Raw genomic sequence first — 15,186 nt, forward strand, 5'->3', positions numbered from 1 at the left:
CCTCAGAGTCTATTAACTTCACTCAATAGAAATGAGAAAAATAGGTTTTTAAAAAACAAAATGAAGCCAATGAAGTCAAGGATGCTCTATCCTACCTAGAGCCGCCAGGAATTCGTGACATCCCGGGAGCCGCCACAGCTGGACGCTGATGGAGACCTGAATGGGGGCTGATGCGAAGTCCTGTTCCTTCTCGCCGGCCTGCAGCTGGACCAGCACCTGGTGGAGCTGAGCGGGGAGAGCGTCAGCGTCCGCTGCATCTGGGCCCCAGGGATTTGTCCCCAAGTTTCTCTTGTGTCACCTGTCATTATCATCGCTAATGACCTTACACGTGGGTAGCATCTGAAATTCTCTTTACGGTGCCTCCATGCCTACTGTCCTGCTGTCCTCTCTATGGGAGCTCGAGGGCCAGCCCCCAGGCAGGGTTTCTGCTTCCAGCCTCTTCCCTCGCACACTGGCCACGGGGCTATGAGTGCGGGAGGGGACTTGGGGCCTAGAGGAGGGGTGGGGTCTCCCAGACAAACCTGCTGAGTGTGTGAACTCCACCCGGGGCCTCGTGTGGTTTCACAGTGTGTTGTCCTGCCCCTGCTGTTCTGAGGGAACTTGAAAGGTCAAATCAAGAGCACAAGAAGGGTGGAGCAGGAAAGGGGAGCCAGAGCGGAGACGGGGCAGACCACCTGAGCCAGCGGCACTGCCCCCCCAGCCTGAGCGCGTGTTGGCGAGACAGCAGTGCCAGGGGGACCTCGGGGTGGGCGGGTTGAGGGGCTCACCTGACAACAGTGCTACTCAGAGTGGTACTCACCATTCCAACCATATTTTTAACAGCCTTCGGCCAGCAGATTATAAGAAGAAGAAAGAAAAAGAGAGAAAGAAGAGAATTTAGACTTAAGCACAGGTAGTTACGCAACACAAGCTGATCACTGCTGTAGGAAGCACCACACCGGGCCCGCGGCTCTGACCCGGAGGGGAGAGGAGTGAGAGTCAGCAGGGACACACAGGAGAACGCACAGCCACACCCAGGCCAGACACGCTGGGGGTGGGGGTGGGGCCAGGGTCGGCCAGGCCCTGCCCTTCCTCGCCAGGAGAGGGGGAGGGGCACACTGGGCACGGATAGGCCACTCTGTAGAGCAAAGTCCACTCTGGTTCCAGAGTGACTCGGAAATGCCTACCATCCCCCAGCCACTGGGGGCGGCCCAGGACGCTTCCCTGTGGAGGTCCCTGTGCTGCCACCAAAAGCTAGAAATTAAGCTATTGGCTGTTTGGATGCTCAGCCTGGCCCTGTAAATGTAACTCTAGCTTTTTCTTTTTGTAGAGCACAGGCTTGTAGCCCTCCTGGGTTCAGGATGTTTAAGTGTCTTCCTGATTCTATTCAACAAGCAGGTCTAACACACTTATTACAAAATGAGCAGAAACTCAGTGAAGGGGCCAGATCAGTGAGCTACGTTCCAAATCCAAGCTGAAAACCACCCCAGGTAGGGGGAGGCTCCAGGAACCAATCAGATTTGCAGAGGTTAACCCTAGATGGAGCAGCTTTATTTCTACATAGAAACAGTTCTGCTAAAATGAAATCTGCTGATATCTAATAACGTGTATTTTTCAAATTATTACATTCTAAGGTGACCAGAGAAAATTGCTCTGTGCTCTTTAGGGGTTGCTACGCTGTCACCCCAGTGCTCGTTCCAGACCCTCACTGGCCAGTAGGAAGATCAGAAGTTCTTAGGCCAAGTTGGGAAGGGACTACATGATGCTAAGGGTTAGAATCCTCCAATTCTCTGAATTAGATCTACATTCTCCTAAAAGAAAGCACTTTTTGAAAACCTGCTAAGCAGTATCTTTCATGAGACTTGACTTTGTGTTCACCACTGTGCCTCAGCGGTGGTTTTGTTTCAGGCAAGGGTCATACTTTGATCTAAGAATAAGTACTGGAGCACCTGTAGCCACCCTGACAGGATGGCCCTACACCTGCTGGCTTGGGTAAGGTGGCTGCAACACTTGTCAATCAGCAGAAACAGTTGGTGGTTAGGGATGATAAGGTGCAGGAGACCACTGAATGGAGAGTTCAGGAAATGCCCTGAGACTACAGGTGACTGGGGCCCCTTAAGCATCCTCTGAGGCCCTTGGGACTCAGTGCCCAGGGAGGACACTGGGAGAACTTGCTCCTCTGTGCCTGCACCTGCCGGAGAGGGCAGTTCTACTCCCAGCCCTTGCCTTTTCCTTCTCATTACAGAAGCTGGAAAAAAGCAGTGAGGCTGCATCACGTGCAGGTTCCTATTTGGGGCCAAATCACTGTCTTTCCAACCCGGCACAGTCCTCAGACCTGGGGTCAGCTGCACTGGCTCAACTCACCCGGCTGATGAGCTGCTCGCCCGTCTCTGAGGCAGTGATGAGCTTGCAGAGGGCTTGGAGGGCAGGGTTGGGCAGACCTAAAGCAAGGAGGGGGCAGGCGTTATCCGGAGGGGCCTCTGCACCCGCAGTCCTGCACCTTCCGAGGGGAATGCACCCGCCACGCTCAGCTTTGGTGGCATTTTCAAAATCTCGGGACAGCCAGACGTGTGTATCCGTGTCTGACTTGTCTGTGAGAAGGGCAGATGGAGGCAGGGCCAGTCCTGACCCTGCTATGTCCTCCAGGCATACGGTCACATGCCAGGACCCCAACTAGTCGCTCAGGCAGCATCACCCCCTTCGAGTGAAGCACAAATGGCAGCCCTGAGCATCTGTGCCCCGCGTCACCCTGGGGTCAGCCACACAGCTCTGTCAGATCCGAAGCTGCTGATTAAATATTAATAGCAGCTACTGTTTGCCCAGCAAGACCTCATGTCACCCCAGGAAGGGGCAGAGCTGGGGCAGAGGATGTGTTGCCATCAGATGGAAACACCAGGTCAGGAGCGCTCCTTTCCCCCAGATCAGGAGGAGTCTGTGTCTGGGACTCCTCAGCACTTCTCAGGAGACCCTCGCTCCTCCCCATCTGAGACCCGGCAGGGACCACGGCCACCCACTACCCTGCTCGAGCTGTCAGCCAAGGCTTACCCAGCAGGGACTGGATGGTGCTGCTGCACTGCTGGAGTCGGTCGCCTGGGTCGGAGGTTGGAAAGAAGACAGCTGCCGGCAGGCCGCTGGCGGGGGGGTCCAGCCGGAAGCCCACAGCGGTGAGGAGGGCCTGCCAGCCAGGGATGCCGCCCACTTTGTTCTCCACGCTCTGCTGGGATGTGTACATGGCGTTGCGCTGCCCGTTCTGAATGCGCTGCAGGGACTTCTCCACCTGCAGGGGAGGGGGGAGTGAGGTGCCGCTCTGCGTGGGGTGGGCGGGGGGTACCCTGTTTCCTCTCCAAGTGGCTTTGGGGGAACACAAAGCCCGTGTGGGAAGCTCTGCAGGGCTGGCAGCTGCCACCAGGCACCCAGGCCTGAGGACCACACTCTGCAGCAGCAGCCAGTGTCTTGCAAGGGAGGGGCTGCTACCATGAGAGCCGAGGGCTGGAGACTTGGAGGAGTCCTGTCCCTTCCCTACCCAGCTCCGGGCTGTCCTCCACAGACACTCAAGTGACTTGTCTGAAAACCAATCTCCGGCCAGGGACCTGCCCCAAACCCTGCAATGGCTGCGCCCCATCACTAGGATGAACCCTCAGGCCTTCAGGACCCCCCCCCTCACTGCCCGTGCACCTCACACACACCAAGCAGTGCCCACCATGGGGCCTTCGTCCCCCAGGCCTCCGACGACTCCTCCATCCTTCAGCGCTGACCTCTGGAACCTGTGTCCACCTGCACACGGGCCCCTTCCACCTTCCAGGGCCTAAATCAGTGCTGCCAGGTAACTGCCACCTTAACTCTCCCAGGGAGCATCCACAGCACCTGCAACAGCCGCAGGCCTTCCCTCAGCAGTTTTTCTAAGGGAAACCTCAGTCCATCTGAGATGTCACCTGCTGTGGGGCACGTGTGCCGTCACTGGAGGGGAGGGAGAGTTGTCCAGGATGTCACTTGAGACTTTTCTTAGAGTAAAACCCTGGGATGCTGGGGGCTGACAGAGGCAGGAGGAAACGCACATTCCCGGGCAGGGCAGACAGGCAGCCAGCTGGCTGTCCCCTGGGCTAGAAGGGCCCTAGAGACACTGTCCAGTGGGTAGTTAGAAGGAGGAAAAGACTGGTGAACTTGACCCATGGCCCCTACACTCACCCCAGAAGATGAAGCCAAGAAAAAAGAGAAAACTCTTAGATGTACTCGAGGGGCCTCAAGGCCGAATGGGAGCGGAGAGGCCTGGCACTTGCTCCACGGCCTGGCCTGGGAGGAGAAAGCAAATGGGCTACAGCAAGGAAGGAGGGCACCTCTCGGGGCGAGAGGGACCTGACAAGGGTCCTAGTGCTGAGCAACATAAAGGCTCCATGCAGCTTCCAGGCACAGGTTAAAATCAGTTGAGAAAGTCTTCCCCCAAATTCTCAAAGCACAAGAGCACGTCCACCCGGTGGCAGGCAGCGCGGGCTTCCTTGCATCTGGCCCAAGAACTGTCAGAGGTTTCAGGCTCCAGCATTCTTGTTCATACACTGATTTCTGTCAGGCCTGAGAAAACCTCCTTCAGGCAGACCTGAGCTTAGGAAATGTCCGTGACTGATCCCTCATTGGAGTCCACACAGAGCTGATGCCCAGCCCCATGGGCCGCGTTTCCCTGGCCAAGGGAACATGCCCACCCAGAAGCCGGCCCCAGCTCACTGCCAGGACCCGTGGAGAAGCCTTCACTGGGTCCTTCCTCCTGAGCACAGGCAGAGCCTTGTGTGCACCTCTAAGCTGCGAGGTGGCCACGGGGTGGCTGTTTGCCTTGGGTTTGGAAAGAGCTCGGCTGCGGCGTGGGCTGTCCCCCACCTCCCCCCTGCCTCACGGGGTCTGGGCTGGGGCTGCACTGGTCTTTCTGGCACAGAACTCCAAGGAAGCTAAGAATTCTAAATTATTTGAAACTGCCTTCCAGGTTATCAAGGTGGAAGGGTGGAACAAGTTTTATGTCACTGTTTCCCGGCTTGATTTATAACCTTTCAATTCTGTAGAAAATGGCATGGGGCCTCTGTGTTCTCACCAGGGCCCCACCAAGAGTAGGGTTGGGCTTGGACTCTTCCAATTGAGTTTAGGGAACGACCAGTGTCCTTTGATTATAAAATACCAGTTCTCAGCTACTGGGACCCTATTGTGTGACAGCTACTCACCTTTTCTCTAACCCTCACGATAACCTTGAAAAGGTAAAGTTTTATCCCCGCTTCTACTCGAGGAAGTTGAGGCTCGGAGAGCAAGGTCACTTGCCCAAAGCCATGGGGTGGAAGCGGCTGTGGTCAGGCCCTGCTCCAGGGCCCCCCTTGGCCAACCCCCCCAGGGTCTGGGCGAGGATGGCTGCAGCCACCATCCGAGGATGGTGTGACACTGCACACTGTGCCCACCGCACAGACGTCTGGGGACAATGTCCCCTCCACCTGCTCACGCCCCCCGGTGCTGTGGGATCCCTCCAGCCTCGCCCTGCTCCTCCTGCATCTCCGGCCGCCTCCCGCGAGGGCCCTGCGCCCCTTACCAGGTGGAGCAGCACTCGCAGGGCATCCCGCGCCCGCTCTGGGTGCTGGAGGATCTCGGTGAGGGCCTGGCCGATGAGCGAGGAGGGACTGTTGAGCTTCACATCGCTCCCGATGAGCAAGAACCCTGTGGGGAGCCCAGAAAGCACCTCAGAGCTGCCCTCACCCAGCCCAGCTGGTCTCTACAGCTCATTTGTGCCAGAGAGAGAGAGGCCTGCCAAGGACAGCTGCTCCATGGGCTGGACCGGGATGGCTAACTCACTGGGGCACTTTGATACTCTTTTGCTGGGTGAGCTGCTCAGGAAAGCTGCTGAGGTAACTGCGCAGTGAGCGAGGCAGGAAAAGGCTGTGTGGCCCCCAGGGCCCCTCCCTGGCTTGGCCACCATCCCGAGAAATGATCTGCCTTGTTTTCCCTGAAATTAATCTCTGTCGGTCTGGAATGTGCCCAGGGATGGAGGGCCGGGTGTGCCTGACTCCTTGGGGCCACCAGACAAGGGGACAGGAGGAGATATCCCCCAGTTTTAAGACGAGCAAATGGAGCTTAGGCTGGGGAGGAAGGAGCCACACGTCTGCCTGGATCCCGTCCCCCTTCCTCTTCCCCAGCACCCACTTCCATAAGCAGGGCCTGGGGGAGGTACAGCGGAGCAGCCTCCCCCAGCAACTTTAGGACCAACCTGCCCCAAGTAATGGAGGGGAAGGGTTTTCTGAGAATGAATGCGCCAAGGCTGTTTTTAAGGGTAACAGGGCAGCATCATTAAACACCATTTCCCACAGAACAGAGTTGGCTTTTCTATTGTCTGTCACTGAAACTAAACAATGACAAAAATACCACGTCCGTAAGCACACTGGGAAGATGTGGGGTGAGGTTGGGAGGCCCTGTCAAGAATAAATGGCCAAGCACAGGGGCTGGGTCCCCACAAACCCTGCAGTACATTCTGCGGGACCACGTGGGGCTCAGAGCCCCTTCTGACTGCTGAGAGCAGATATAAACAGACACCATGTGCTGAGAACGATCATGGAAACCACGGGCGTGATCGCCTCTGATTTCCGCATCTCCTGGCAGAAGAAGTCTGGCAACATGGCCAGGCCCAAACCCGCAGGGCCTGCCTGCCCCCTGCCTTGCAGAGGGAGGGCCCAGCCGTGAGCTGAGGGCTGCCAGAGAGGAGGCCTGCTGCACCAACTGAATGTTTCTCTTCAGCCACGTGAGGAAACAGGATAGATTCTGCTTTGAATTTTGAATACCTTTTTGAACAAGACCACAGCTATGATATGTTTGTGAAGTAAACACGTTCCACTCCTCAACAACATGGCTCACCCACCTGGCACCAGCCCTTGGCCGTGGGCAACTCAGTGCCACGCCCAGGGCGGCCCCCGCGGGCTCCTGTTTGCTGGCCACTGGGCCCGGGACGCCACGGCCCCACTTCAGCGCTCACCCACCTTTGGGGGACAACACCAGCAACCTCAGCTCACGTCAACTGGCTTTACTTTGAGGGGAAGAGTAAGGTGAAAGCCATTTTGTTCCCAACTTCTAAACATATAAATGAATGGTATATTTTTTTGCCATTAAAACAATAAAACGTAAATGTTTGAAACTAGTGTTTTTGGTGTTCCTCTGCTTCTCAAGGTTTAAGACACTCATTGTGGCATTGGTGGGATTGTCTTCTGCTCTGGAGGTCCTGGGGAGGTGTAGGGGCCAATTCAGAGAGACCACCACAAACTGAAGGATCATGAAGTGTGTCAGCAAAACGGCCCTGCCGCATGAGAGGCCTGGGTCTGGGTTTGGACTCTGTCTCAGCCTGTCGGGGAGGGTCCACAGCGGGTCGCAGGTCATCTCATGGAGCTGAGCGGCAGACCAGATGTCACAGGGAACGTGCTCCCTCCACCCCCAGGCCCTCATGCCCCTCACAGGGCCCTGCGGTGGGACCACTGGGCACACACGCCGCCGGCCCCTCACGCATCACAAGACGTTCAACCCACTCCTCAGATTGTCTCAAATGTGGACAGGGAGATGCCAGCACCACCACCATCATCCCCTTGGTACCACTGAGGACACTGAGCTTCAGAGAGGGTAAGGAACCTGTCTCAGGTCACACAGCCTGATGCGGAGCTGGACCAAACCCAAGTCCTCCGATGACCAAATCTCAGGTCTCTCTAAACACACTGACTGCTCTTTCCTACAGTCTGGAATTTCACATGAGGGCCATAAAATGGGTCACCCAGTGCACACGACATCAGGAGGGCTTGACACGCGCTCTGATGGCAGACTGTTCTGACGCTCCTGGTCACAAGGCCACTCTAATGCCACAGTGAGGAGAGACTGACATGGCTCGGCCAGCGAGGCCCCCTCCCTGAGCCTGTCCGCACTGTCCTTCCCCAGCACCCCCCCTGCCCCCGTCCTCACCCCCCACCGCCCCTGACTGCGCCCCCAGGCCCTCTGACAGGCGCCCGAGCCCCTACCTGCCCAGTTGGAGGGGTGTGAGAAGGCCTTGCTGCTCTGCACCACCTTCATGGCCTCGCCCAGGGCCGCGCTGGCCTTCAGGCCATTCAGCAGGGACGAGTACAAGGCGTGCAGGAACATCTTGGAAGCAGCCACGGGCACAGGCCACAGAGACACGAGGACACACTGTGCGCCGGCCGCCAGGAAGGCCCGCGTCAGCGCGATGACCCCGTCGGCTGTGACCTTGCTGTTGGACTCCTGGGAGGAGCCAAGGACCACCAGCTTCACAGGCAGCCGCAGGTCCAGGACGTCGGCGGCCGTGAGCAGCAGCTCCTGCAGCGGCGGGCAGTCCGAGATGCTCTCGCCATCGCTGGTGTCATCCTGCACCCGCAGGGACTCAGGGATGGTGTAGGGGTGGCCAAAGGAGCTCTTGCTGCCAGCGGGGGTGCCTTCCACACTGGGCGTGAGGACCAAGGCCGACAGTTTCCAAGAGATGTGGGTGGCAAAGTGGACGCACTCGGCCTGGGTCAGGGCGCTCATGACCCGCTCCTTGGTGGCCACGCTGCCCACCAGCGGCTGGCAGCCCAGCAGCTCGGACACCATGTAGGCCTCCTCCTCGGCTGACGGCATCGGGCCCCACAGCCACCTGTCCATCACCGCTGATGGGAGCTTGGGGTTGCCGACCACAGCCGCCATGGACGTGGAGCTGGAGTAGGCGGGAGGGTTCTTCCGCAGGTGAGACTGGAGGGGAGGGAAGACAGCGGGCCACCCATTAGGGCTTCTCTGGGGCAGGCAGATGCCAGCTCTCCAGCAGGGCTGCATCCAGCGTGGCTCCACCTGTTCTCCTGATAACCTTGTTCACTCTACTTTTCAAGACCTTTTTGACACAGGTGCATGTCTGACTGAGAATCACACCTGCTGGTGACAAGCTCTTGAAAACAATGAGACCAGATAGATGGCAGGAAGACCCCTCGCCGTTTGTCAAGCCGGAGGCGGGTGGGACAGGGCGTGCAGGAGGCGAGGGTGTGCAGGGCAGGATCACCTGCCCTACATCTCCCTCCCACAGGCTCCCCTGTGAGCCCCTCAATCAGGGGGAACCCACTGCTGATGCAACAGGGGCTCTGAGGGGTGATTTTGTTTAAACTTGCAAAAAGCAAGTCACAGGGGAGACAGGGCCAAATTAAGTCCTTTAGAGGCACTACAACTGAAAAGGTGAAAAACATCACTGAATTATAAAATCATTATAAAGAAGCCCAACAAAGTTCTGATTTTCCCCCACGATGCCTTCTGATGTTTTTCGGGGAAAACATCACGCATCAAATTATTTCAAAATAATTTTTTGGTGTTTCCACCCGGTGATGCCTTAAATTGGGAAAGAGAAATGCCTCTCGGGTGCCTGTCGGGAGACAGGACTCTTCCACTCTCTGGTTCATCTCTGCCTCCCAGGGTGCCCTGGCAGCCGGAGAGGTGAGTCGGCCCTCCATGCCGGACGGCACACAGCTGGCTCACGGATGGGATTCACAGTCAACCATGGACATGAGGAAAACTTGGAGAAAATCATTTCTTTCACCTTGAACTGATTCTGTCCCATGAGAAGTACAATTCAGCAACAAAAACAGTCATAACTAAGATCTTCAAAACCCGTGAGGCAGAAACTGACCCGCCTGGAACCATGCCAATGACCAAGGTCAACAGAGGCCGAGGCAGGTCCCGTGGGGGCCGCCCACGCCCAGGCCTGGGGCAGGAGTGTCGGGGCAGGAGGGAGCCCGGGTCTCAGGGTATCTGGGCGAGTTTAGAGAAGGGAAGAGGGCTCAGGGCTGGCTCCGAAGGTCCTCTAGGTAGGTGGGCAGGGCCAGGGGTGGCTGTGGGCTAAGCCCTGACCTGCGGTGGGCCACTGTCACCCCCTTGAGTCCACAGAGTTCATCCCACACTGATTTTTGCCGAATGAGACCCAAGTCCTCAAAGCCACCCATTTGTTTTCGGTTCTTTGTCGGCCTGTGGGGGTCCTTGCCCACTTGACGCTAATCCCATCTGTCTGCCCTCCCTGCCTGCGGCCCCTCTGCTGGGCACACTCGGCACCCACTCAGCGGTCAGCTTGGCGGGTGAGCGCGGCCCCCAGGGGGTGACCCGCTTCCTCAGACAGGCGGCACGGCCTCCAGCCTGACTCAGTGCTGGGAGTAGCTCCCAACCCTGGTGTCACAGCAAAGCAACGCAGAGAGAAATGACACACATGGTGGCCTCCTGAGGTGGCAAAGGGTTCGGGAGGCTGTCCCCCTGCCTTCGGACGGATCTGCTCCAAAGTGACCCCACCAGCCGCAAACTAGAGAGTCCACACCTCCTCTTGCGGTCGCCAGCCCAGCCAGAGGGACGGCGCCCCAAACACCCAGGCGGGCCTGACTTACCTTGGCCTGAGGACCGAGGGAGCGGATGGAAGGGACGGCGATGAGGGCGAAGCGCTCGTACAGGTACTCATTGGAGGAGCTTCCCTTCAGGAGGGCGAACGGGATGAGGTAGAGCTCCCCCTCCAGAACCAGGACCAGCTGCCGGTGCCGGCCCACAGGGCCGCTGGAGTGCATCAGGCCCTGTGGGGTGAGCGGAGCGGCTGACACACCCAGCGGGGGTACGCCTTGGGAGGACCAGGCACCCCCGCCCCCAGGGGGTCCGCTCAGGGAGTGGGGGTGATGGGGCGGGGCTCCCTCCCACCTGCCTCACAGGCGCCACCCGAGGAGGAGGGTAGAGGAGCAGGGCCAGGAGGGAGACTGCGGTCACCCGTCACGGAGGGTGTCCCACAAAGACAAGGATCAGCCCGGGTCATCAGATGTTTCTACAGAAGGCAGGGGATTCATGCAAAGGGCAGCTGTCCCAGAAAGCACTCAGTGAGTCACGGTGCACCCGAAAGACCAGGGCAGGAGATGCTGCGTTGGCACAGGGACCCTACGGGCAGTGTAGGAATGACCCTGTCACACAGGCAGTGAGGTCTCAACCAAAGTGGGACGTGCTGTCCATTTCAGTGGACAGGAGGCGAGAGAACTGGCGTGCAGACAGAAGCTTTGGGAACCAGGATGACATCCCCGGAGGAGAAGGGTTCTGGATTCCAGGACCTCAAGTCACCTCAGGCCTCTGTGTCCCTCCCCCCAGGACAGGACGGCCCCATGGCCCCGGGCTCTGCAGGGGCTGTCCCCACTCGCTCCCCCGGTGCTGGCAGGGAATCTGACACTGATGGGACCCCCATCACTCCTGAAAGGCCCAGGCGGGGACCTGAGGGAAGGGTGAGTGCATGCGGACCCATAGCAGACAGACACTCCTCATGCTCCAACAGAATTGCTCATGGAGACTAAGGCCGGATGAATCTGGATAACGCAAGTGGCAATGACTGTGAAAACCAGACTAGACACAGGCTAGGAGTGAATAAAGAGATGAAGCGGCCACAGGAGTCTGCGGGGAGAACGTGCAGGGCCCACAGACCGCGGGCACCAGGTGCCAGGTGCTGGGCGGCCCTGAGCCCTGGGGTGCTGGCTCGGGGGAGGGTCATAGCCGGGTCCTCCCCCCCCATCCCTCTGTTGCCCAAGCCGCCACGCTCTGGAGGAGCGAGTATCCACGGCCGCACTGCTGTGGGCGCTGGGCTGAGGGTGCAGAGGGCATTCAGCTAACCCAAAGGGACATGCGCCTGGCGGGACATTCTGTCTGTACAAACCCCCTGTGACTTTTTTTCTTTTTTTTAAATTCTAGATGCATCTAAAGAAAGCGGAAGTAAAAATTATTAGGCCAACTGTTTCTTTTTTTCTTTAAGAGCTACTTTCCAAGAAAAGGTAAAAGTATCGCCGTACAACACAGGAGAGAAGAAGTAGGGTGTGCCCAGTGACCACTCCAGGGGTCAACTCCTGGGCTCCGTGTCCCCACCGTGGGCCACACCGAGGTCCCTGCCTGGCCTGGCACAGGGAGGACGCTCTGGAAGGCCCTCTGGAGGGCAGATTGCTGGCTGCTGCAGTGCACCCAGAGGACCTGGGGGCCGGGCCGGAGCAGCTGGGCTGTTGGTACCCTGACCTCGGGGATGGGTCAGCAGCCGTGACAGTGACAACTGCTCGCTGCCCAGCCAGAGCACTGCCGCCCGGCACATGGGCAATGGGGGGGGCTCAGGCCACCTACCATGGGCAGGACCAGACCCATCCTCGCCTGATCCGGGGTCACCAGGCATCACTGGATGGGGTGGCAGCCCCACCCCTGCAGACCTTGCCTGGACTCCACCTGCCAGGGCCCCAACCCTGATAAGTCTCTGTCAGGTGTCATTCCACAGGTCACGGGCTTCACGGGGACACAGCACTCTCAGACAAGTCCCCAGTCACGACAGCACCTGTCACGTGAAGTGAAGGTAGTTGAGGGGTGCTGGGCCAGGTAAGAGGCTGGACCCTGCTTAGAGAAAAGGTCCACAGGCAGCGTGCCTTTGAAGGGACTCTGCTAACTCTGCCCACAAGACCGTCTTGTCTGAGGCACAAGCCTAAAGAAGGTGATGTCACATCCTGGGAGGAGCTCGGGTGTCTTCTCCGACGACTGACTTCTGATCTCTCCACCAGCCACTAGTGTCTAAGGTGGGTGACTGGGTGACGGGGAGCCACGTCAGTTCAGGACTCAGTCCCTGCTCGAGAGCTCACGATGATGCAATGTCTCAGAAAATAAAATGTGCACAAGAAGCCACTACTGAGTGAGACCACGGAAGTGTAAAACGCCAGCCCCAGAGGGTGGGACACGATGCTGGGCCCCCCCAGCTGCTGCTCTGCACGTGAAGGCGGGGAGGCCCCAACTGGCCAGACGAGGCCCATGGGGCACACGGAGGGCAAGGCTGGAGAGGGACTCGGGAGCCAGATGGTGGAGGCCTGAGGCTAAGTGGGAGTGTGGCTCTCGCAGACTGTGGGGACCTGCATCCTCTGCTGCGGAACCTCTGATGAAGCCTTGAAAGGCAGCCTGCACCAACGAGACGGGCTGCACGTGGTAATTCAGACGAGGAGACGCAGCGGAGAGAAGGGGACAGGACTTGCCAGGACTTGGTGAAGAGTGGCCTTAGCAGCGAGGAGAGGGAAACGCCTCTGAAACTCTAGCCTGGGAGCTTGCGAGCCTGTCTCTGAACCGTGTACTCGAATTCATAGGTCCAGGTCCTCCCGGGACAGCACCTCGCGGCAGGTACTGGCCTGGCACGCGCAGCCCTGGGCGAGGGCTCCAAACGGGACCCCTGTCCAGCAGAGGGGAAGGAGGTGGGTGGTGGCAGACGGGCTGCACGGCAGACGGGCAGCTCCGGTTAAAGGCAGCGGGAACACTGACCGAACATGTTGGAACAGGGGCCCTGGAAGCTGTCCTCTGCATCCTGCCTCCAGGACACACGAGCGTCACCCTGGCACAGAAGGATCAGCCATAATCCAACGTGAACTTAAACACGGAGAGCACAGTGATGTCTCTATGCAAGCTACACCTCGTCTGTTAGACGGAAAAGGAGAGAGGATTCAAGGAAGCGCTATTCTGCGCCTCTGTCTGTCAGTCTGGGAAGGGCTCGCTGGCTTCTGAAGCCCTGGGTTTGAAGGACAAAAGGGCTCTGTATCGGCCCCACACCCGCCACGAGCACAGTCCAACAAATGCCAGCAAGGACTCCGACTCTCTGACCCCTGCAGTTTCTAGAAATGTGTCTTCTGAAGTAGAAAACACCAGGCCAAGTGCCCTAAAATCTGTTTACTCCCCCAGGAAGCGTCCCTTCGCTCTCACCAGGGCCGTGACCCTGCCTGTCGCAGCAAACACAGCTGGAGGGCTCGCGGCACCAGGCCGGCTGGGCTGGAGGGGAGGCGGGCAGTGAGAGGACGAAAACAGGCGAAGCCCAGGCTTTGCAGAGGAGAGGGGGCTCCTCTCCACAGGGGGCTCCGGGCGGCTGTTATCAGCTCCCACCTCAGCTCCCAACGCCCTGTCCACACCTGCTCTTCACACGCTGTTTCCTGCAGCCAGTTCTCCCGAGCGACACATGCCACCCTGAGGTGGGCGTGTGTGTGTGCGCATGCGCGCGCGTGCGCACGTACTGAACGCAGCCCCGCTGTGGCCCCGCCGGCGGTGGCTCCTGGCCCCCTCCCGCCCGCACTCGGGGGTGGCCCGGCTCTGGCCTGACCAGGGAACAGCCCGCTCCCGAGGAGTGGGTGGAGGGGGAACCACACCTCATCAGTGTCCGTCCTTCCTGGGTTTCGCTCCCTCAGCCCAGGAGAACCACACAGTCTCCTGTATCTCAGTTTACCCCTTCACCACAGGGAACAGTCTTGATACTAATCTCCCCTGGTTAACCTACCTGTGCTTTCTAGCTCCTGACCAGACCCAGACCCTCTGTTGAGCGGGGTTTGGAAGGTTGGAAAGCCTTGCCCAGTGACCAGGAAGGGAAGGCACATTCCGGGAGAGGCCTTCACCACGGGGTCTGGGCCCGCGTGCTGGGTCGGGAGCTCTGGGGGACCTGGAACTGCTAGATGATGGGGTGTGTGGTTAGGGGAGAGGTGGAGGGGGTTCTGAGAACATCGACAAGACTCTCACCTCCCTGCCCCTCAGTTCCCGAACCCACAGGACAGCACTGACGCCGCGACCTCACAGGCAGCGTGTGGGGCTCTAGGTGGGCCCTCAGCACACACTGGTCAAACGTGAATTCTCAACTGCCTTCAGGTGCTTTAAATAAGAGGAACACAGGTCCTATTATTCATACTATTCTTTCCTGCTGGGTCTCGATCATTTTTCTAGTACAACTCATTCCCTTTCCCTCCTGTGTTTGTAAACATGGCCAAAACACATAACTGGCCTCTTTGGAGCATCCAGCTCCACATGGAACCCGGGGACTCAGGGATACCGCCATCACCACGGTCCTCCTCACCTGCACGTCTCCACCACCATCATCCACAGCTCTTCACTGAGTATCCACCACACCTGACACCTGCGAAACCCACCGCCAAGCAGTTACCCTGACGTCCAATTTCCGAGTCGGCAGTTCCCCCAGGCAACCCCCACGGGTCCCAAGTGTTTGCCTGGGTGGTGAACTCTGATTCGATCACCATTTTGGTCAACGGGATCTCCCATATACACTCATGGTGACCGGGGGGTGCTGAACCGTTTGGAAAGCACCGATATCAAACGTGATGTTGCATGCGTCCTAACTTTGGCTTAAGCACTACGTGCTCTGTGCACAGCACCAGGGTTCAGAGGAGCAGC

The 15,186-nt window shown here is 58.5% G+C and overlaps 1 protein-coding gene across 3 annotated transcripts in view; it reads right to left on the reverse strand.

The window, feature by feature from the left end:
* TTC28 (tetratricopeptide repeat domain 28) overlaps positions 1 to 15,186 on the reverse strand; it is a 594,760-nt gene that overhangs the window by 6,782 nt on the left and 572,792 nt on the right. For 2 of the 3 annotated variants that reach the window (XM_061170302.1, XM_061170304.1), the window contains 7 exons: positions 10,374 to 10,553; positions 7,992 to 8,712; positions 5,537 to 5,661; positions 3,025 to 3,256; positions 2,344 to 2,420; positions 800 to 823; positions 96 to 225 (listed from right to left, as the gene is read on the reverse strand). In XM_061170302.1, coding sequence (XP_061026285.1) covers positions 96 to 225; positions 800 to 823; positions 2,344 to 2,420; positions 3,025 to 3,256; positions 5,537 to 5,661; positions 7,992 to 8,712; positions 10,374 to 10,553 — 1,489 coding nt within the window. The remainder of the gene's footprint in view (positions 1 to 95; positions 226 to 799; positions 824 to 2,343; positions 2,421 to 3,024; positions 3,257 to 5,536; positions 5,662 to 7,991; positions 8,713 to 10,373; positions 10,554 to 15,186) is intronic. The other variant, XM_061170303.1, reaches the window with a different exon arrangement.

This window comes from Eubalaena glacialis, chromosome 15, assembly GCF_028564815.1.
Source record: "Eubalaena glacialis isolate mEubGla1 chromosome 15, mEubGla1.1.hap2.+ XY, whole genome shotgun sequence".
NCBI lineage: Eukaryota > Metazoa > Chordata > Mammalia > Artiodactyla > Balaenidae > Eubalaena > Eubalaena glacialis.